Source organism: Cynocephalus volans, chromosome 2 (assembly GCF_027409185.1).
Source record: "Cynocephalus volans isolate mCynVol1 chromosome 2, mCynVol1.pri, whole genome shotgun sequence".
Taxonomy (NCBI): domain Eukaryota; kingdom Metazoa; phylum Chordata; class Mammalia; order Dermoptera; family Cynocephalidae; genus Cynocephalus; species Cynocephalus volans.
In genome coordinates this window covers 4,768,280-4,791,478 of record NC_084461.1, presented here as the reverse complement: position 1 = coordinate 4,791,478, position 23,199 = coordinate 4,768,280, and the positions used below count along the sequence as shown (strand labels likewise).

General features: G+C 39.0%; 1 protein-coding gene across 1 annotated transcript in view; it reads right to left on the bottom strand.

The window, feature by feature from the left end:
- Positions 1-23,199, bottom strand: part of ADAMTS16 (ADAM metallopeptidase with thrombospondin type 1 motif 16) — a 165,843-nt gene that overhangs the window by 91,794 nt on the left and 50,850 nt on the right. Inside the window, exons 8-10 of the mRNA XM_063087445.1 lie at positions 22,578-22,683; positions 14,546-14,683; positions 4,682-4,835 (exon numbers count right to left, since the gene is read on the bottom strand). Coding sequence (XP_062943515.1) covers positions 4,682-4,835; positions 14,546-14,683; positions 22,578-22,683 — 398 coding nt within the window. The remainder of the gene's footprint in view (positions 1-4,681; positions 4,836-14,545; positions 14,684-22,577; positions 22,684-23,199) is intronic.

Genomic DNA, 23,199 nt, shown 5'->3' with positions numbered 1-23,199 from the left:
GGAGAGGTTGCAAAGGTGGAAAACATGAGAGTTTTGTCCAATACAAAGTGCAGAGACCTCAATGAGCATCGTGGGCATTCAGTGGAGAGCCCAGAAGTCCATCCATGCCTCATAGTGAGAGCCAAGTGCTAGAGTACAGGCTATGCTGTAGGACCAAGAAAAACAAAAATAAATGAACCCTAACAAAGAATGAAACCAAACCGCGGAGGACAAAAGGATTCACCTCTTATACTATAATAATACACTGCAATATAATGTAAATATGTAACAAAATAATAAATATATAATAAATAAATATAAATTAAATAAATAACAAAAATAGTATAATACGTTATAAATATATTCAAGGAAAAAGTTAACATAATGAGTAAAAAAAAATGGAAACTGCAGAAGAGACATAAACTATAAAAGAAAGAGTTAAATGGCAATTCTGGAACTGAAACTTACAGTAACCTAAATGTATATTTCACTGAATTGCCTAAATGAATAGAAATGGTAGAAGACACAAATAGTGACCAACTTTTTTACTGGAAACAATTGAGGCCATAAAAAAAAGTAAATACAATTATACTTTTAAGGTGTCCAAAGGAAAATAAGAACAAAGGAGAAAACTATTTAGAAGTCTGTAGCCAACAAAAATATTCTTCAAAAAATGAGGGTGAATTAATGACATTTTCAGGTAAAGAAAACTTGAGACAATTTGTGGCAGCATATCTGTGGTATGAGAGAGGCTAAAGGAAGTTCTTTAGGTCCTAGGAAAATGATACCAATTTGAAACTGAGACCTACAGGAAAACATAAATACTAAATGATACACATGTGGCTAAATATAAAAGATGATGTGATTTTGTGTCTTTGTTTATTTAAAAGCAACTGACTATTTTAAAACAAAAATAACATTGCATCATATGGCTTATAACATGCATAGATATAAAATACATGATGACTAAAGTACAAAGTATGGAAGAGGGATAAATGGGCGTATTTGTTGTAAGGATCTTGCATTTCACATAAAGAGGCACAGTGTTGATTCCATGTAGACTCTAAGTTAAAAATGTATGTTGTGATCACTAGAGCAGCCACAAAAAAATAAAGTACTACTTAACTACTTTATTTTTTATAAAGTAGTATTATCCAAAAGAAGGCAGAAAAAAAGGAGCTAAAGAAATAAAAGACGAATGAGACTAATAGAAAGCAAATATCAAAATGGTATATTTAAATCCACAGAAGCAACAATTACAGCAGATATAAAAGGATTAAACATTCTAGTGAAAGGTCGGAGATTTTTCAACTGGGCAGAAAAGCAATAACAAATGAAAGGATGTTTATACCAGACATATTTTATACAAAAACACAAATTGAAAGTAAAAGGATTGAAAAAGATATGCAAAAAGCATTCCAAAATAAGCTGACGTGGCTATATTAATATCAGAAAAAGTAGAATTCAAAAAAGTAACACTACCAACAATAAAGAAGGACATTTTATAATGATAAAAAATCTCAGGAATACATAACAATCCTAAACCTGCATGCACCTCGTTACGGAGCTTAAAAGACAAAAAGCAAAAACGAATAGAACTAAAAGGAGAAACAGAAACGTACAGAATCATTGTTGGTAATTTTAACACCCATATCTATGAAATTGGTGGAACAAGTAGCAAATATCATGGAGGATACAGAAAATATAAGCAATGTTATCAAATAAAAAATGGATATTTCTTAAACACTAGAGACAAGCACCAAAGAATTAACATTCATTTCAAGTATTCATGGAACGTTCATAAAGATATACTACATGCCAAGTTATAAAGTATGTTTCAATAAAATTTCAAAAATATATGTAGAGTACATTTTCTGAACAAAATTGAACTAAATTAGAAATCAAAATAAGTTACTTAGAAAATCACCAATTATTTAGAAATTAAATAATACACTTAAATAATGCATGTGTTAAATAAAAAAATCACTAGTTAAATTAGGAATTATTTCATACTCAATAATATTAAAAATAAAAATGTAAAAATTTTCAGGATACAGGCAATAGAGTGCTTAGAAGGAAATTCATGTCTTTAAATATAGTTAAAAGGTTATATTAGGAAAAGAAAGGTTTAAAGTCAATGATACAAATTTATTACTTTAAAAGTAAGAAAACGAAAGGCATATTAAGCCTCAGGATATAATAAAGACAGAAGGAAACTTAATGAAATAGAACAAAAATTCAACAAAATTAATTTAAAAATTAACAAAGCTATATATCTATGTTTTTGAAAGAACAAATTAATCTGATAAACTCCAAGCTAGACTGATCTAGGAGAAAGATAAAACACACATATTACTATTAGGAGTGAAAGAGGAAATATCATGATAGATCTTACAATAATTAAAGAAATAAATGAAACTATGACAAACAACTCCTTGGGGAAAAATCAGCAACATAGATAATAAAAAGACAAATTTACTGAAAAAATCTCTGTGTTACTTTAATAAGTTCTTTACATTTTCCCTGTGAATTTGATCCATCTAGCTGGCAGCTTCTTCTGAACAACCTGGTATCTGTTAGTGTAGCTGAATTCGTAATTACAAAACCCTTCCCACAGACAAAATTCGCTGGTGAATTTTAACAAACATTTAAGGAAGAAACAATAGAAATCCTTTACAAACTTTTCAAGAAAGCAGAGGAGCAGGGAACACTCTCACATCACTGATAAGGTCAGCATAACCTATACCAATTCTTGAAAAAGAAATTATAAGAGAACAAGGTTTTTTGTCTTATTTTATTTTGTTTTTCTCAACTGGCTGTATGGGGATCCAAACTCGACCTTGGTGTTATATGCTGCACTCTAATGAACTGAGCTAATAGCAAGCCTCCAATTTTTTAAATATGATTCAAAAACACACATGTAAAGATCCTGAACAAAACAGTCACAAATCAAGTCGATAAAATATAAAAATGAGTTATAAATTATGATCCATTTGGGTTATCCCAGGAATGCATGTTATTTTAACATTCAAAAGCCAATGAAAAAAATTAAAGTCAATCTGTAATTTACAACATTAAGAATAAAGGACAAAATGGTAAAACTACATCAATAGATGTATAAAAAGTTTTGACAAAATTCAACACACTGTTGTGATAAAATCTGTCAACAAACTAAGATTAGAAAGAACCTTCCTGAACTCAATGAAGGGAATCTGTATAAAACCAACAGCTAACATACTTAACAGTGATATATTACACACTTTAATTTTAATAGATGGAGCAAGGTAATTAGGAGGTTCAAGAATAGGCAAAACTTAGCTATGGTGACAGAAGTCAGAACAATGTCTGCTAACTGGGGGTTAGGGGGTGGGGAAGGGAGGAGGAAGAGAATAAATGGAAGGGAGCACAGAACTTTCTGGTTTTATGGAAATAAGCCATATTTTGATTGAGAAGCTAGTAACATGGGTGAATACACTCGTTAAAATTCAAACACCTAAAATGAATGTATTTCACTGAATGTAGATATTTCCTCAATAATAAAAAAGACATTCTGCATTTAAGTTATTCCTACTGACTATATGTTCCAAATGGCATTAGGGTACCAGGAATGACATGGCCCAAGGTCACAAAGGAAACTAATGTGGAAACCAGAAGTATTATTTAGAAAAACCCTATCTTTGAAAGAAAACATTAATTGTATGCCTCTTTTCCTTAACAAACAGAAGAGTAACATTAAAGGAAAAAAAAAAAAAAAAGGAAAGACTTAGGGAATTCATATTTTCGGCCCACAGAAAAGGCAACATTGGGGATACATGCTTATGCGGACTGATTTATTACCCTTGCTCCAAGCTGAGATTACCCATCTGAGGAGATAAGAATCCAGTTCTGGCACATGGCGGTAATTGATCTTTTGGGGAGCTCTACTTGAGTTTAGAGGAAAGATTATCATGTTGGATTTAAGTTGGGAGCATTCCCGGTGCATTCTGAAATGTTTAGAGATTTCTGAAGGACTGCATTTTTTGTCTGTTTTCTTCTTGATTTCATTATAAACTAGAAAAAATAAATAAACTTCAAAAATACTCTCATTTAATTTATGGGTAGCTCTCCTTGTGGTTCAGTAGAGCAAGTTCCTAAATCTCAGTCTTCCTATTTTAGCAAGAGCATATGTCTCTGTGTTACATGAAAAACTTATATTAGAAAATCAATCTGGTGATGTCCCTGGGGTCAACAGAGTATATATCACCTTCTAAGAGAAACTACTCTATAAATACTTTATTTGGGAAATTTAATAATCAGAAGCCCCAGAAAGGCAGTCGCTTGACAGTAAATTATGCTTATATTGGGAGAGGAGAGGGAGGACATTGTTTTCTTAATACTATTTGAAAAAAATGTAGAATATTAATTTGCCAACTTACACTGAGCAAAAGTTATTGCTGAGCTCCCACATGATAAATCAGAAAGAAAGATCTGACCTAACAGGCCTAGTCAGTCCTCAAATGAAAACTGATACCCACAGCAGTATCTATCATTATCTTCTTTGCCAGTAAAACATGTGTTTCCTGTTATATGGGACCAACCCTAACATACAGGGTTTGAGATTTGGTAGGTACCCAATAAATGCAGAATACATCAATATCACTTACACTAAATACAACAATTTTATGAATCATAGTGCACTGAGCAGTTGCCAATAGTCACTTGCCTTTTTAAAGTCCAGCATGCAGAGCTTGGCTTTCTCTCCGAATTGCCACTTGCACTGTGTGTTTGCATCATACAACTCTCCCGGCAACTTCTCAGGATACTTATATTCCTTCACAGGCTTTGGCTGATCAGCAAGGCATATAGCTTGAGCAGTGCTAAAACAAAAGAAGAGACGGGGCTACCAGTGACTGCCAAAAGAGTTACTGAAGGATGTACAATCAATTACGACCTTTGATCTCATGCAATTTTACGACATCCTGGATAGAAAAGAGGGACCATTTTTCTCCTGAGGTCCAGAATAACCTTTATCTTAACTACATTTATATTTAGGGGCCCTATTTTCTGAAGTTTTGCATAATACATTTTACTTTTTCCAGGAAGGTAATTTGTTCTTCATTAGATTTCTCAAGGTTATCTTAGGGGAAAAATGAAATTGAATATTTACAACCAGGTGTTTAATGTGAGAAGTTCCTATTACTGACACCTTTTATGCACACTTCTTGCCAGAAGCAACCCACACATGGAAATATGCATTGTAAAAGTCAAAGCACAACCAGTCTATCTAAAAGATTGACATTTTTTTTTCTTTTTTTCTTTCTTTTTTCTTTCCTTTTTTCTCCCTATGCTGAGGGACACTTGTACAATACTTCACAGCTTTCAGAAATTCTTCATGGGACACTGGATTTCCACCAGCAATGTTCTATACTTAGGATAATTTCCAACTAGTCTCCCAAGTCAAGAAGAAAATCAATTCTGCTGAAGTTCACTAGTAGATTGCTAAAGATCAACTAATAATTCCTTCCTCCACAAATACAGTATCCCTTTCCCTACCAGGATATTCTTTGGTATAATTTATGCATTTAGGTGGGGAATATTTAAAAATTTTTGTGTTTGTAAATAGCAACTAAATTCTTCCTATAAATTTCAATAGATTCCCTTCTTAAAAAAAACAAAAAACCTGTAATCACAATAAACTGAACAATGGCAGATTATCTCCCAATTTTTGCTTTAATTAAGTGGTTGTCCACCTTGATTAGAAGATCTTTGGCTCCAGTCTCCAGGACTCGAGTCCCAGATACACCACTGCTTTGGAACTTAAGAGTCTATGCATAAAAAGTCACAAATAACCCAGATGGGTTCATTGTGAATTCTACCAAACATAGGAAAGAAATTATACCAATTCTCTACAATATCTTCCAGAAAACGGAAGCAGAGAGAATAGTTCCTAACTCATTCTATGAGGCCAGCATTACCCTAATATTAAAACCAAAGACATTACGAGAAAGAAAACTACAGACTAATAACTCTCAAGGAACATAGATGCAAAAATCTTCAACAAAATATTGACAAACCAAGCTCAACAATGCATAAAAAGAATTACACACTACAAAACAAGTGCGATTAATCCTAGGTATGCAAGGCTGGTGCAAAATCAGAAAGTTAACTAATGTAATCCATTATATCAGAAGGCTAAAGAAGAAAAAAAAATCACATGATCGTATCAATACATGACAAAACTTGACACCCATTTATGATAAAAAACTCCCAGAAAACTAGGAATAGAAGATAACTTCTTCAATTTGATGAAGAACATCTACAGAAGCCCTGCAGCTAACATAATTAATGGTGAGAAGCTTGAAGCTTTTCAATTAAGATCAGGAATAAAGCAAGAATGCCTCCTATCACCACTCTTTTTCAACACAATAAGATAAAGGGAAACAAAAGGTACATAGATTGGAAAAGTAGAAATATACCTGTCATTGTTCACAGATGACATGACTGTCTATGTAGAAAATTCAAAAAGATTAACAGGCAAACTCCTGGAACTGATAAGCAATTATAGCAAGGTTGCAGGATAAAAGGTTAATATGCAAACGCCATTTGTTTTTCTACAAACAAGTAGTGAAAAGTTGGAATTTATTTAAAATTAAAGCCACAATACCATTTATATTAGCACTCCAAAAATTAAATATATAGTTATAAATCTAGCAAAATATGTACAAGACTATATGAGAAAAACTACAAAACAGTAATGAAAGAAATCAAGGAAGAGTTAAATAAGTGAAGACATAGTCCATGCTCATGAATAGGAGACCTGACATTGTCAAGATCTCAGTTCTTCCTTTCTTGATCTATATCTTCAATGAATCCCAATCAAAATACCAGCAAATTATTTGGAGGATACAAGCAAATTGACTTTATAGTTCACGTGGACAGGCAGAAGACCCAAAACAGTCAACACAACACTGCAGGAGATGGACAAAGTCCAAGGACTGACATACCCGACTTTAACACTTACTGTCAATTCACAGTAGCCATGAACGTGTGGTGTAGTCAAAAGAACCGAGGGTAGATCAATGGAACAGGTTGCAGACCCATACAAATATACTGGACTGTTCTTTAACAGAAAAGCAAAGGCAATGCAATGGAGAAAAAAATAGTCATTTGGGCAAATAATGCTGGAACACCTGGACATCAATATGCACAAAAATTAAACTAGACACAGACCTTATACCCTTCACAAAATTAACTCAAGATGGATAATATATCTAAATGCAAAACTGTAAAACTCCTAGAACATAACACGGGAGAAAATCTAGGTACGGTGAAGACTTTTCAGATATAACACCAAAGGCATGAACAACGAAATAAATAATTGATAAGCTGGATTTCATTAAAATTAAAAACTTCCTCTCTGTGAAGGAAATGAGAGTGGGAGAAAATGTTTGTAAAAGGCATATCTGGTTAAGGACTATTATATAAAATATACAACTAACTCTTAAAATTCAACAATAAGAAAACAAAAACTCAATGAAAAATGGGCCAAAGATCTGGACAGACACCTTCTCAAAGAGTACATTTAAATGGCACACAAGCATCAGATGTCATTGAGAAATTACAAATTAAAATATCGGTGAGATACAACTACACACCTGTTAGAATGCCTAAAATCCAAATATTGACAACATCAAATTCTGACGAGGGTGAGGAGCACAGGAAGTCTCATTTATTGTTGGCGGGAATCCAAAACAGCACAGTCACCAAAGGTGTGGGTAAAAGAAAAGTTATTAGAGCTATTTTACAATCTACCACAATAGGGCCGACCCCGTGGCTCCCTCAGGTGAGTGCGGAGCTGGGAGTGCAGCGGTGCTGGGAATGCCGAGGCCGCGGGTTCGGATCCTATGTAGGGATGGCCGGTGCACTCGCTGGCTGAGCGCGATGCGGGCGACACCACGCCAAGGGTTACGATCCCCTTACCGGTCACGAAAAAAAAAAAAATCTACCACAATACCATAAGGACAAAATTAATTCTGACTTTGCTTCATGTCATACACAAAAATCAAGGGCCGACTCCGGTGCTCACTCAGGTGAGTGCGGCGCTGGGAGTGCAGTGGCGCTGGGAACACTGAGGCCGTGGGTTCGGATCCTATATAGGGATGGCCAGTGCGCTCACTGGCTGAGTGTGGTGCGGGCAACACCACGCCAAGGGTTACGATCCCCTTACCGGTCACAAGAAAAAAAAAAATCTACCACAATACCATAAAGACAAAATTAATTCTGACTTTGCTTCATGTCATACACAAAAATCAAGGGCCGACTCCGTGGCTCACTCAGGTGAGTGCGGCGCTGGGAGTGCAGTGGCGCTGGGAACACCGAGGCCGTGGGTTCGGATCCTATATAGGGATGGCTGGTGTGCTCACTGGCTGAGTGTGGTGCGGGCAACACCACGCCAAGGGTTACGATCCCCTTACCGGTCACAAGAAAAAATAAAATCTACCACAATACCATAAGGACAAAATTAATTCTGACTTTGCTTCATGTCATACACAAAAATCAAGTGATCTGCATGTGATTAAAAAAAACAATAAAGCTTGTAGGAGGTCATGTGGAAGAGTACAAGAGATAAGCAGAGCTTTTTTATTCCCCCCCTCCAACAGTGTACAAAAAGCACCAAACCTAAAGAAAAAAATATGAATAATTTGGGCTTCATTAAAACAATAAGAACTTCTGTTTATCAAAAGACACTGTTAAAAGTGTAAATAGCAAATCACAGAGTGAGAGAAGATATTTAGAATACATATATTTGAGAAGATATTTATAATATATGTATTCCAGAACAAAATGGTCATGGAATGCATAAATTACTCCCATTACTAAATAAGAAAAAAAAAACAGAAAGCCTAATTTTTAAAAATGTGCAAGAGATTTGAACAGGCACTTTACTGAAGAAGTTGCTCAAGAGGCTATAAAACGTATAAAAAGGTATTCAGTCTCATTAATTACCACATTTACATGTCATTATATACCCGTCAGAATGACTAAAATGAAAAATAACACAAGACCAAGTGCTGGCATGGATTTGGAGCCGTTTGAATGCTCGTAACTGCTTCTAGCAGCACGACTTTGCACAACCACTTAGGAAATCTGTTCGGTGGTGTCTACTAAAACTGTACACATGTACGGTACATTGGATATTCCACTCCTATGTAAACTCAGAGATTCATATGTTAACCAGCAGAATATTCACAGTAATATTCCTTAGAACAGCCAAAATTGAACACTCAAAGGTCTATCACTAACAGAATGAATTAATAAATTATAGTATGCTTATACTACAGAAATAAGTAAACTACTGCTATATTTATATGCAGCAACAAGATGAATCTCATAACCATGAAATAGTGCATAACTCAAGATTTCATTCATAGAAAGTTCACAAACAGGCAAAACTAATTTACAGTGGTCCAGATCAGAGGACCAGTGGCCTTCGGGAAAGGGAGAGGTGGTGGTTGGGGCAGGGGAAGGGGTTTCGGGGGTGCTACCATGCTCTCTATCATATTCTGGCTAAAAGTTACACTACTACGTCCACTGTGTGGAAATTCACTGAGCTGTGCCTTGTTTTCGTACTTTTCTGTATATGCCTATGATTGTGCCACAACAAAAATGGTGTTTATGAAAATAAGGTAAGGTCAGAAGTAGCACAGCATTTCAGAATCTTTTCCCAGTCTAATGGATGGGCCATAAAAGGTTAAGGAGCTTGAGAGATATTTTAGGTGTATCCCCTCATTTTCCAAGGAAGAAAACAGGGGCCTGCAGAAATAGCTCTATCACTCGCCAAGGTCAAGACCTTCCCAGCCATGTGCGATAAAAACGCAATCAGTGCATGGGCTCTATTCCCTGTGCTTTCCTTCCACTATGCCACAGTGCCTCTTCTCCAGAGCATCAGTCATGTGGGCACTGCAGAAACCACAATCAGCCATGCTAAGTTTGTTTTCCTTAAGATGAACATTACACAGCAGAGCAAGATATGAATCAAAGTGCATTATTTCCATTATGTGCAAATCCACACTTAATTGACTCTCAGGTGAAACCATAATTTCTCATCGACAGATCTAGTATGGGGTATGACACCCCTCAAACTCCCAGCTCCCTGTGACGGTCACTTGTCTCCTGTATTGATGTATGTAGATTCATGTGGTCAGTGAGGAAACATATTCACTGATCTGTAGGACGTGATTCAAGTTTTCAAGAAGTGAAGATGAGTCCGTGTTGTCATTAAATTTAAAATAATGAGCCAACATTTCTCCAAGTCATAGGCCATCCAGATGCAGACATGAGTAACTGTGATGAGGTTTGTGTCTGTTAATAGGAAATGACACATGGTCTATTGACTAGGCTGATGAATTTACTCCCAGCAAGTATTTGTCCTTCCAGACTCTACCGAGAACAGAAGAAAGTTGTGCTGACAACTGCAGGCCAACTGAGTTCCCTTATTATGTGTATTTTCCATCTACCAAATGCTAGATGGCCAATAAAGGAGAGCAGACTCATCTTTAAAAGTTAGCCACTTATTTATCCTTATTCATTGTTGGGACCATATCCAAACAGCCACGCAATTGGTGGAGAATATAACAGTATTTTGATTGCTTGGAAATCAGGAAGTCAGAGAAGACAGTTTCAGATCCATTAAGTCAGTGAACAGTGGAGGTTTAACACACTGGAGAAATGTCCAATTTGCAACTGGTTTTCAATTAAAATAAGCCTCGGTAGTGAATTTAACAAGAGGCTTTCTTGGAAAATTTAATCTTTCAAGAAAATAAATTTGTGAGCATGTAAAACCTTGCATATTCATTTATAATCATGTCATGCAAGGAAATTAGTAAAATCCTTGAATATAAAGGTTTGAATTGCTACAAAGTGTTTCACTGATTAGCACAAAAACAAGTCGGCATATTTCAGTACACGTTTCAGCCTTTCCAGTATCATAGAACAAAAATGGTTTTTAATTCCAAAATCTTAATAATCATTCTCAGGACTATATTTTGATTTGAGGATGACAGACCGTTTTCAGTGCCCTCAAAATAATTTTCTAAGCATGTAACTATTTTCTTTCCATGAATCTTCCTATATTTCTTGGCAGTTTTAAAACGTTTTTTGGACTATTTCATGATGCTCATTCTCACTATACACCCAAATTTTAAACCCCTCATTTTCCAAGTTGTCAGAGCATATTTCAAAAAGATTAAAAATGTTTATGTATCTTCCTCATGACTAGTAAGATGAAAAGGCAATTTTTAAAAATTCTGAAAGAATATGGAAAATTATAGAAAAGATTTGGGATATAGAAAACTCCAAATTTTTCTTAATACAAACAAGAGCATTGTGAACCTAAAGTGAATGATCTTCTTTATTACCAAAAGCAGAATTCTTCACATACACACTGAAAAAAATGTGAACAGCTGCAAGAAACAGCTAAAAACAATGCTAACAATCTCTAACTTGACTCCATGAAAATTCCTTCCAAGAAATTACAAATGTTAAATGTACCCCCATGTGTCACGTCGGTTGTAGGATAATATTAACATTGTCTTTTTCAGCAATAGAAATAAAATTTTAAAAATGATCAATTGCATATTCCTAGAATACAGGTTTATATTACCAGTATACAGATATTCTCCACAGAAGTCTCACTCATGCTGTAGCATAAAATATGGAAAACAGTCATCATTTCTTTAGGTGGTGAAATATCTTGACTGAGTTTTCAGAGTAAGAATACAAGGAATTTCTTAGCTAAAGGCATGGGGACCCTTAAGTCTGGTGATCAAGATGCTGGCTCAGAAGGCAGGCTACACGGTCTTCTGGAGAACTGCAGGAAGGCGCAGTGAGAGGAGGTACGCCAGCCACCGTCGCTGCTGTAGGTGGCACTGGGGGAGGCGCAGTCCTCTAGACAATAAACAGGAGTAAGACCGACAGAAATACTAGCGTGATCCTGCTCAAATTGTGTTCTAGAGACAAGACGATTTAACCTGTACGGCAGAAAAATGAAGAGTGCTAATAAGAAAAAAATAAATAAATGAAAAAGAAAAAAAGAAAGCAAAGAGTATGTAAAATCCAAACAAGTATTTTTGGATTGTCTCAATGAGACAATCTAGAGATTCCAGTTTAATCCTGAGTGGCATTTACATGCATCTCAGGGAGGAACACTTCCTCCTTATCTTAGCTTGGAACAACTAGTACGTAGCTTTGACAACAAGGACGTACAAGTTGCGAAGCCTTGGGAGGCAGACAGGACCGGATGCTGCCGGTCTGTCTTTCTTTCCACTGTCTCTGGTAGGATCTCCATGGAGGTTGTGTCATTGGTGTCTCATATGTCTAGACTCATCAAACTGTATATATAAAATATGGGTAGTTTTTTGTACATCAATTTTACCTCAATAAAGCTGTTATTTAAGAAAAAATCTTTGATTCCCTCCAAGTATTGGTATTTGCCTTATTTTATAATAATAGGAACAAACCATGTTTCCTTTCGTGGCAAATTGCAAGCTTCACATCACAACTGGACAGTTCCTTAGAATCTATGTATTTGTGCCCCTGTCTCTGGTCTTCGTTTCCATTATTTCCATTTGCTTCTCTTTATCATCAGCTTTCAATTGTACTGGTTATTTTGCGACTTCTTGTGAAATCTTGTCGAAATCCTTAAGGTAAGGTGGTTGTGTTTGTTAGCTTTTTCCAAGAATATATCATTAAAATAGGAGTGATAATTTCCACATTTTCTTTGACAAATCTCAGAAATATGTTTTTTTTTTCAAAACCGCTGTGAATTAATTTGAGAACTAAACATGGCAGCCCATTTCTATCATTTGCCAGAATTCGTGTGTTTTGAAAATAAGGAAACACACTCCTGGTATCTATTAGGCCCGAATCGGCAGGCTCCTGTGGGTCGGTGTGCTTGTTAGAGAGCGAGCACAATTCTTCCGTGTGTCTGTGTAACGAGCAGACGTTTCCTTCACTGTGAATAAGAGCAGGTCTTTCTCCTGGGGCCAAAGAAACCATAATATTCCTTAAACAGCAAAAGTGGAAATTGGTGTGTCTTCCATGACAAATAAAAGTATCAAACCACACTCTGTGCCAGGTGCTGCCATTCGGTCCCAGAAGAATATGTCCAGAAGGGAAGGAAAGGAATGTTGAAGAGTTTACATGGGTCCAAAACATGGTGTGCTCCTAGAACTCATGCACATAGGCCTAGCATACGCCCTGTCTGCGCTGTTTCTCACAATCAGCCATCTTCAAGAGATGAGACACTTTCTAAACAAGACTTTCATTCATATTTTGTTAGTACTTACAGGTAAAAATAAAAATAATGTCTGATTGCAACAGAATTGCATTTCCTCTGCTGGCTGCATCCATCGTCCTTGGATCAGTGAGGAGTGGTCAGTTCTAGGGTCCAGAATGCCTGGGTTTACTCTAAATTTTGCCACCGAGGCTGGTCCCTCCAGGTTTCAGTTAGTTCCCTGTGACAGGATTTGGAGTTGGCGATGCCGCATAGAGGGCCCTCTTTGACTAATCCCCAGGTCCTTTTCTTTCAGGGGCGTACAACACTTCCAGCCCCCAGCCTTGCACTGCAGGCCACTGGCTGGGTTCTCCTTTCAGGAACAACCGTGGTGCTCTCTCTATCCCCACCTTCCACCTAGCTGCAGTGCAGAACGACGTCCTGGCAGAGGAGACACAGGACGGAAGGCACCTGGGTTCCTGAAGGACTGCAGACAGGAGCAGAGACCCCTGACTGCACTGAAATGTGATAAGGGTGAGAAATAAAGTTTTGGTTTAAGGCTCAAACCAGACCTTAAACTCAAAGCCATTGAGATCTGGGGGCATAGTCTGCGTGACTAGCAAACGTAAGGATGTTTCTTAAAGTCCCTTCTTTTTCTAAAATTTTCAGATCTACTGACTACCTCTTTTTTCAAGGATCAAACTCCAGCTCGTCAATGTTCTTTACCCGAAATAAATTAGAGTTATAATAACATTTTGTAAAAATAATTCTTATGATTTCAGGATTTTAGAGCCAGGTTAAGGTTTATAAGAAAGTTCTTCAAAAATTTCATGGAAAAATAGAATTAAAAGATAGTACAAATTTTTCTATGAACTCTTTGAAGTCCCCTCATATACTCAAGTTTTCCATCTAATAAGAAATAAATTTTGTGGAAAAAAAAAGAAAAGGAAAAAAGAACACTGAAGAGTTAGTTATGCTTTATCATTATGTAAACATATGTACACACGTTAGATCTTCCTATTCATTGACTGAAGATACTTAGTTATAGAAGTGAAAATTAAAAAAAAAAAGTTAGTGACAAATACTTTGGTTTGGTTAGTGCCTTATGGGCTTTCTTTGAATATGAAGGTCATGTTGGATTAAGCCGGCAAGCCTCGATGCTCTGAGGAGGTGTCCAGCAAACTCCTCAGCCAGCCCTCAAAGGGGAGCCATCCTGGGCAGCACGGCCCCGGCTGTGTGCACAGGGCCAGGCCGACTGCGCAGTGAGCATCAGAGGCACCGAAAGACCGCAGGACTGGCTCACGGAGTTCATACCTTAAAAATCTGTGCAGATACTGGCGGCTGCAGGGTGACCAGGAGAAGACCCCGTTGCGTCCCGCCAACGTTGGGGACATGATGCTACCCTCGGACTTCTTGCACATGTTTCCTTCCCCATCGTGGACCATGCCAAAGCTGTGAGACAGAGAGAGAGAGAGAGGGTTCTTTGATCTAACAAACTCCAACAAATACTAGTGGAGACTGTGAAGCCTCTTTTCCCTCTGATCACTAGGCAGGTGAGAACAAAAGCCCCAAAGGCCAAACTGCTGAGGATATTGATGTGCTCCTAGACCTTTTTGGAAGAACATACCATTCATTGAACTGTGTGAAAGAGCCCACTAATATCAAATCAGAGTGAATGGTGAGATGCCTGTGGGGGGGCAGATGTTATAGTTATTTTTTTAAAAATAGCATTTTAAGCAAGGTGCGGGGAGGCAGAGTTCATTTGTGGTCTTCTTGTTAAAGCTAATACTGCTCTATATTTCTTCCTTCACTCTATACATTTTGCTCACCAGGATGGTCAGTATTTCCTGTATCTGTTAGAAACACAGACGCCAGGCTCCGAGCCAGAAACTGTTGACTCAGAAAACAGATGTGGGCATTTGAGTTTTTCACACAAGCTCCCCAGCTGAGTTTGATGCTTACCACAATTTGAAAGCTACTAAACAGCAACCCTTGGTGGGGCTGACATTCTGTCCCTGTGCCCACCCGGTGCTGCTCCACCTCAAACTGTGAGGTCTGCACTGCTGGAGGCTGTGCTTGAGTCTTCACATCCATTTGGATGGAGCAGCTCCATGAAAACGTGATGAGTGGATATAGTTGGGTTTATCTGTGGGCATGGCTTGAAGCTGTACCAATTATTCCTTAGTGGACACCAGACTGCTCTGGGACTCCAGCCCTGGCTTAGTATATAGTGAAATCTCAAACTCCAGTGGTTATGAGAACCCTTAAAAGTGTTTGTCAAAGGCATCCAAATCCCACAATGCCAAGTAGCACCCCCTTAATGTAAACTGAGAAAACTGCAGCCCTGCACCTGAGAGAATCCCATCGACCTGAGCAGCCACCTCTTCACTTCCTGAAGCTGTGCCTGGGGGACCGCCTTGTATTGCCGTCTTCCTCATCCCCAAAGACCACAGCATCCCGCCTTGAAAGGAAAGCCTGGGGGACTTGCAAGTTCTATATGGCCCTGCAGGCCTCCTGGTAAGGTAAATATAGTCTTGGCAAGCCAAGCCCTTATTGGCCATTAATGTTTGGTTCCCAGTTATTGTATGGATTCCCTGAGAGCAGGGTCCCAATGAGTGAGATACAGAGGAAGAGAAAAGGCAAGAGAGAGAGAGAAAGCAAAGAAGGACAAGGTGGTTACTGGATCTAGGGGGTCTTCTGCTGCCAAGAATCCACTGATGAGTGGAGGGAAGCAGCAGGGACAGAAAGACACCAACATGGGCAAGTGGGCTCTGAAGGGGACAACAGTCTGTACTGCAGCCAAGGCTGAAGACACATGAGCTTTACTGTTGTCAGGCTGGGTCACAGACCCCTCACGTGCCAGGCTGGGTCACAGACCCCTCACATACAGGTCATGAGCTAGGTAATTAGGAAAAGATCCCAGGAGCTGTTGGTGGAGTTGACACGCTTCATTCCCATGCAAGCTCAGTCCTCAGCTTCCTCAACAGCAGCAGCAGCAGCTTACAGCAACCTTCAGCAGATCTGGCAACAGCAGTGGTGGCCTCTCCCTAACCCTAACCCTAACCCTACCCCCCCCACAGGGCATCCTGGGAGTGGGGGGCACTGTGGATCAGAGCCATTCATCCATCATACTCGAGTCCAATAACCCAGGACACCTGGGTGCAAGTCAGACAACCCAGGAGCACCTGGGTGTGCACGTGCATCTACATAAAACAATAGCCAAGGAACACCTTCGTGTACGTGCAGTCACGTATTTACATCAAATGCTCAGCAAGATTCTGAACATCTGAGGGATCCTGACCATTTATCCATTTCATTTTCCCTACAACTGTTTTGCTTAGAGCTATCTAATTATATTAGTAAAAATAGTAATTAACATTTATAACCACTCACTGTTTTATAGATATAACATTAAGCATGTGACCTACATTTTCTAACTTAAGCCTCACTACAGCCCTGTAAGGTAGGTATAATATAATGATAGCTAGACTGAGGACTTTGTCCAAGGTTTCAGACTCAGGACTGGAGTCGACACTCTGACGCCAGAGCCCAGGAGAGACTCAGGCAGTATTGTAACCCGAGCACGACTGAAGGGCGTATCCAAGGAAATCTGGCATGCAAATATTGGTGAATTTCTGCAAAATTCCTGATCAGTACCAGGGGTGATGCAGATGTACTCATTTTAGCCTCCACCCATTCTCTGAAGTTCTATTAAAGGCAATTAATCAAGGCCAGGGCAACCACATGGCAGAGGAAATGTGTCATGGCTGTGAAAAGGATTCAGGCTGAAATCCCAGATGGGAGTCTGCCTTGGGGAGAAAACGATGAAAACAGAATACCAAGCTACCCTCCCTCAGCTGGCTCCAGCCCTGCTTACAGAGAAGACACAGTGTAATCCAGCAATTGCTCTAAATACATTTGCTACTACTTCTGCCTACATTTCTCAATAATCCAAAGTCACGTTTCAGGTCTGGGGACATCTTGGTCTTAAACTTTTTCATTCTTTCTAGCATCAAGTCTCGACCTTTGCAGTGCATCAGAACATCTGAGAAATACACCACTCAATGTGGCTACCCAAAGCTCACCTGGTATATTTCCGATTTAGTATGTTGAGGGTCAGCGGCATGTGGGTATGTTCTAACATGCTCCCAGGTGATTCTGATGCCCACCAAAACCCCAGCTCCACTATTGCGTGAGTTGTGTTTCTAGTCAGTATAACGCCCACATACTGTGATGTAATGGATACCAGTGCCTCAGCATAAAACTGCCATGCAGTGCTCACTTTTCATGTTAACATGAATAAAGTCATGGAAGAATGAATAGAACATAAGATAAAGTTGAAGATAAGGTTGGTATTTGGCAACCAATAAATATAATTACTATTCAAGTAATACATTCCAGATTTTTTTAACTCCTATGCACTCTTTAAAGTGGTAATCACCCCATATGTTAAAATAGTAAGCATGTTTTATCTCTTTATCCCTTACTAGTTTATAAGTTTTTTAAGGGCAGAGACTCCTCTTATCCATGCTTGCTGCCAGCGGACTTGATAGTCTTTACCAGGTCCTCCATTTATGTTTGTTCAATGAATAAAGGACATTCTTTCCAGCTATAATGCTAACTCAAAATTATAAACTCAAAATTACTAACCTAATTTTAGATTAAATTGGGTTTGAGAATTATGTTCAATTTCAGATGCTTTTAATGTCTTCTACAATATGTTCTTGAGTGATTCAATTACTATCAGCAAGTATTTACTTATTACCAATGATATACCGAGAATGATGAACAGCCAAGTGTTTTTAGAGGTTGTATCAATTATTTCAGGCTGTTCAGATAGCAGTCGTGAAGGAGATGAGAACTTTCAGAGAAACCAAGGGCCAATGTCGTCTGGATGGTAAGTTCCACCCTTGGTGTGATGATGGTAACCACAAGTGGGATCTAGGTATCCAGAGCCCAGCTCATCCTCCATGAGAGGCGGGAGGCTGAGGTGGAGACAGCAGTCATGTGTGAGACAGGAGACCTAGGTGGGGTGGACAACAGAGAGATCATGGGCTGTGGAGCTGAAGGGACCCCAGCCAGGGACTTGGCTCTGTAATTAACAAGCTGTTTAATATTGGGCAAATTACTTAACTCCCAAGCCTCAGTTTCCTCTTTTATAAAATGGGATAATAAAACCTTTCTCAAAAACTGTGCAGAATACCTGGAACTTTGCACATCACAAAGGAAAATTCAAGACTTATATCCCTTTCCTTGATTTGAATGTGATCTTGGTCAAATCAACACCTAGATGTCATTGTGTACATATGGAGTGTGTGTGTGTGTGTGTGTGTGTGTGTGTGTGTGCATGTGTGTGTGTGTGCGTGTGCGTGCGTGTGTGTGTGTGTGTGTGTGTAGTGGGGGGAGTTAGCCAAAAGTCAATGGATTTTAAGTACTTTTTGGACACAGAAACAAACAAGAAATCTTAAGAGGAATGACAGTAAATAAAATTGATTAAGACCTGCTACAGTTCCCCAGAGAGCAGTCTGACAATCACCAGACCAGATAATGTTTTAGAGGCTGGCTTTCTCAAATATTCTACAAATTCTTAGAATTACCAAGTAATTTTAGTCTCCCCGATCCAGTGGAAGGGGCCCAGGTGATGACAGAGCACAGCCACAAATCAGTAGGATGCACATATCATCAGCATATACTGGAAAGGGCACCTGATGTCACCAGCAGACTGTGGGAGAGCTGAGTCGCATCAGCAGGGTAGCTGGCAGTGACTCCAATTTTGCTTCTTTCAAGAAGCCCTCCATGATTCTCCCTGTGTGGTCACTTCATCCTTGCATAGCATGTCTATTTTGTCTTTTCTGTTAGACTTTTGTGGGGCATGGATCACTAGTCTTTTTATGGAATCCTACATGATGCCCTGCTGGTGAAGAGCAAATTGTGAATGGGTCAATAAATTCAGAGAAAGACGAGACAGAATGGTGGATCATGAACACTTCTGAGTACAGTCAGTATGTTTTAACAGTGCCTTGATGGTCTGAAATGATAATGCAACTTTACCGTTTGAGCCTATTTTACATAATAGGAATGTTCAGCTCAGATAACACTACATAAATTGTACCTGTGCACACATGTGTAAGGAACTGAGTGCTCTACTGGTTCTGCAGATGGGAAACCTAGGTATCAGCTGATCAGGTGATACCCCTCAGTCATTGTCAGGTGTGGCAGCACCACAGTGTATATGCAACCTGGGTCACAGGGCCCTACCATCAAATGGCATGACTTCCCTTAGAAAATGGGGATTTTTCAAATGGATTCATGTCCAGATGACATACGCAGATTTGACCACAGTGTGTCTGTGCCAATTCTTCAACACCACCTGCATCTAGCAAATGTCATGTCCTGTGTCAAGTGATTTAATATAACCAGGAAACTCTCCTCACACTTCTGGAATAATAACAGTCCTAATTCAATCCCGAGAACTAAAGTAGAATACACGTCTCAGTTCTGGTTCTAATCTCTCCTCCTCTCTTTTCCAGCACAAAGCCAAACACTGGTTCTTAGCAATTTCTACTTTTAGGTCAGATTCCCCAGAATAAACGATAAGACATTTTGAGATAAAAAATAAATAAATAAATAACTGAGCTTAGTAGAAGGAACTGGACAGACATCATCTGAAATCTTTTCTTGAGTTAAAGTTGAGAAAAGCTATGCTGCTAGGCATGGAGAAGCCCCGCCCCGACAACGCCCTCTGAATGTAAACAGAGCAGAGGCGGTACCAGTCACCTCTGCAGCGCGATATACATCTTTCATAGTAAAAGTCCTCATAGGTGCAAAATTCCTTTTCATTTCTAAAAGGACAGAACTCAAGAATTTGCCTGTGCTTGGAGCTCCGTGCCAAAGATACAGGCACAGTGTCTGTGTTAGTACGTTTGATCCATACACCAAGCCTGTAATTCCTTCTTCCAGAAATAATACTTATTGAATAAATGAACTGAATAAATGTTCTTGTCTTTGATTCAATTCAACTAAAATTCATGGGGTTTCATGGCTGAGCCTTACATGTCACAGCCTCTCTCACCTGAACTCGCCGCCACAGCCAACGACTCGCTAGAAACATGTACACGTGGTCTGCCCATTGCTCCCTCCCAGCTCACTCACTGTCCCTGCGCCACTCACGCATATCTGCGGAGACTCAGCACAGTCTCCCTAAGGTGGCGAAGCACCCACAGGGTTGTCCCGTGTGGTCTCCACGGTTTGAGTGACACACAAAATTGGCTGCAAATTTCACAAGTGCTCCACAAAGAGAGGTACTTCCATTGTTACTGCCATTATTAGCATCACTATGACTATGATTGTCACTCGTCTTGGCATTTAGCACAAGCTAAAAGCATATATTTCCTGTTTCCTCAACTTGATCCGCAGCTATCTTACTGGCAACTTCGACTCTTCAGAGCTCCCAGTTCTCTGTCTCTTGCACGACGTCCTCTAAACATCAGGTATTCAAAAAGGATTTGATAATATCTGAAGTTTAATTCCATTCTCAATGGGGCTTTCCTTCATCTACATGTACAGCTCCTTTGTTTCCATCTATATTCCCAGTTTCAAATAAAAACACTGCTTTCTTTATGGAGGAAATTCTTTTTTCATCTACACTCAGCCTGAGTGGGGAAAGGAAATATTAATAATTAATTTCTAGGAAAAATAAACACAAACGCTGATACTTATTGACACTGAAGACTAACTGAGAGCCTAGTTTGTGATGTAACAAGTTCAACCTTAGTTAAGTTCACCACCTGCAACGGGTAGCTCTGCCAACACCCATATCTCAACTGCCTATCAAACGGTGACTTGCTCAGACCACAGTGACTTAAACATGTCTTGCCTTGCTTGTTTAATTAAATTCAGGTATGGTTCAAAGGACAGCAAGAGCCTCATATCATTACAATAATGAGAGTTTTTGAAGTTTTAACTGTAACAGACTATTAAAAATACAATTATTCCTCAACCAAAAGCTTTATAAAGTAGGTGCAATTTTCTAAGCAATGAAATAGTCAATCATTACCTGTAATGATAAAGGGATCAGTAATGGGATAAAAAGATTCATTTTCAGGTCATCAGTTCACACACAGCCAATGTCTGCAGGGCCCCCATGAGATTCCATTAAACACAGGCACATGCATGTAAACCCCCACCTCACCCCCCCCACTCACACAGATGCACACACTGATGCTTTGAGCAGGTCTAGGTGACATGAGTCTGTGACCTCAGTCATTTTCCAAGAGTGGACAGAGAAGTCAGCTTTGAAAAAACACAGACCACAAACACTGTCTTTGCATTCCTTTGCCAGTAAAACCAGGTTGCAAGTAAAAAATGACAGAAAAATTATAGTTCCTGGTTGTACATTTTCTAGGAGAAAAGTACAGTTTCAGTCTGGCAGGAAAACACTTGCATTACTACCACTGGCCCTCAGATTAATCAGGACAACTGCCGGATGTCTGCAGCTTCGTGAGCAGCAAGTGCGGCCTTAAGTTTCTTTCTTTTTTTCAATAGATGGTGCCTCAGGTAAGGCAGCTTACATAATTATTAGCTAAAGAAATGTTACCTTAGACTAATAGTTTCCATAAGTAATTACTACTAATGTTTCATTCTACACATATACATGTAAGCTTTGCACATAAAGAGAGGAAACGGGTGGCACGCCACCTGTTGTGAGAGCGGCCTGCCCAGGAATTGAGTCCCCCTGTACTCACGGAGCTCCCTCATGCCACCTCATTTCAAAACCGACAACGCTGAAGCCAGGGGTAGAAAAAGGGAAGCAAAACAGTCCCTGACAGTCCAATCTCTTGTCAGTACCCACATTCCCCAAACTCTGCTTAGTATGCCTATCAAAAAACATCTCTACAAATTATGCAAAAATATACATAAGAACTCAAACTCAAGAGTAACAACGGTCATCAGTGGGAGGGCTTGTTACTGTCAGTCATTTGGAGCCCCCATAGCAGCTAACTGTGGAACGAGATTAGCCCTCAGGCCCAAGTTTAAACCACAGGACAGCAGAATGGAGTAGGAAACCACTGTCCTCAATCTTAGGCACGCGTGTGAACGGGAGCATGAGAGAAAACAGTGAGGGAAGTGGAACTGTGCATTGCTGTAGCTTTAAAATGTGCGTGATGGGGCTCTAAAATAAAAACAAATGTGCCAAAGTGACAGCATTTTGTAACTGTCAATGATATTCTTGTTGGGTATATGTGAATTCCCTTCTCAGACTTATCTTAGTGAATGAGTTTTTCTATGGTAATCATCCAGTAGCAGAAGGATCCCGGGCTCCACCCTCCCATGGAGACGCACTCACTTGTGTCCAGACTCGTGGGCGATAGTGAAGGCCAGTGCAAGACCTGTATCTTCATTAACCGTACAGCTGCGATATTTACTGCACATTCCACTTATGGGTGCAAATCCTGTGGGGCGTAAAGATCAAAAGAATATATAGCGGTGTTGTAATAAAATAAAGAGTTGGATATTTATTTTTTGTCCTTGGCAAATTTTATTCTCATTTGGAGAAACCTAAAATGGGAAATCCTTGGACAACCATATTCAGGGCATTTAATAATGTAGGCAAAGGGGATTTATTCCCAGGAGCCCAAAGACTCTGTGTCTCAATTCATGGAAAACAATTCATGGTTCTGTGTCATGCTCCTGTTACAGAAGAGGGGATTTACTGCAGATGAAGGAGAATTTCTGCCTTTTTCTATAAACATCTGAGTTCTCAAAAGCCCAAGTGAAAAAGTCTTGTACAGAAAGGGTGTGCTGAGAGGTCTCCAAGACCACCCCCAGGTTTAGCGACTTGCACTTGTCATTATGAGCATTTCTTGTGTCCTTGTATAAACTTTGGCATATTTTACATTTACCCAAAGTTTACACAAGGACATGAGTCTGTTCTTTACAACCTTACTCAGCAGCAGCTACTGCTGATG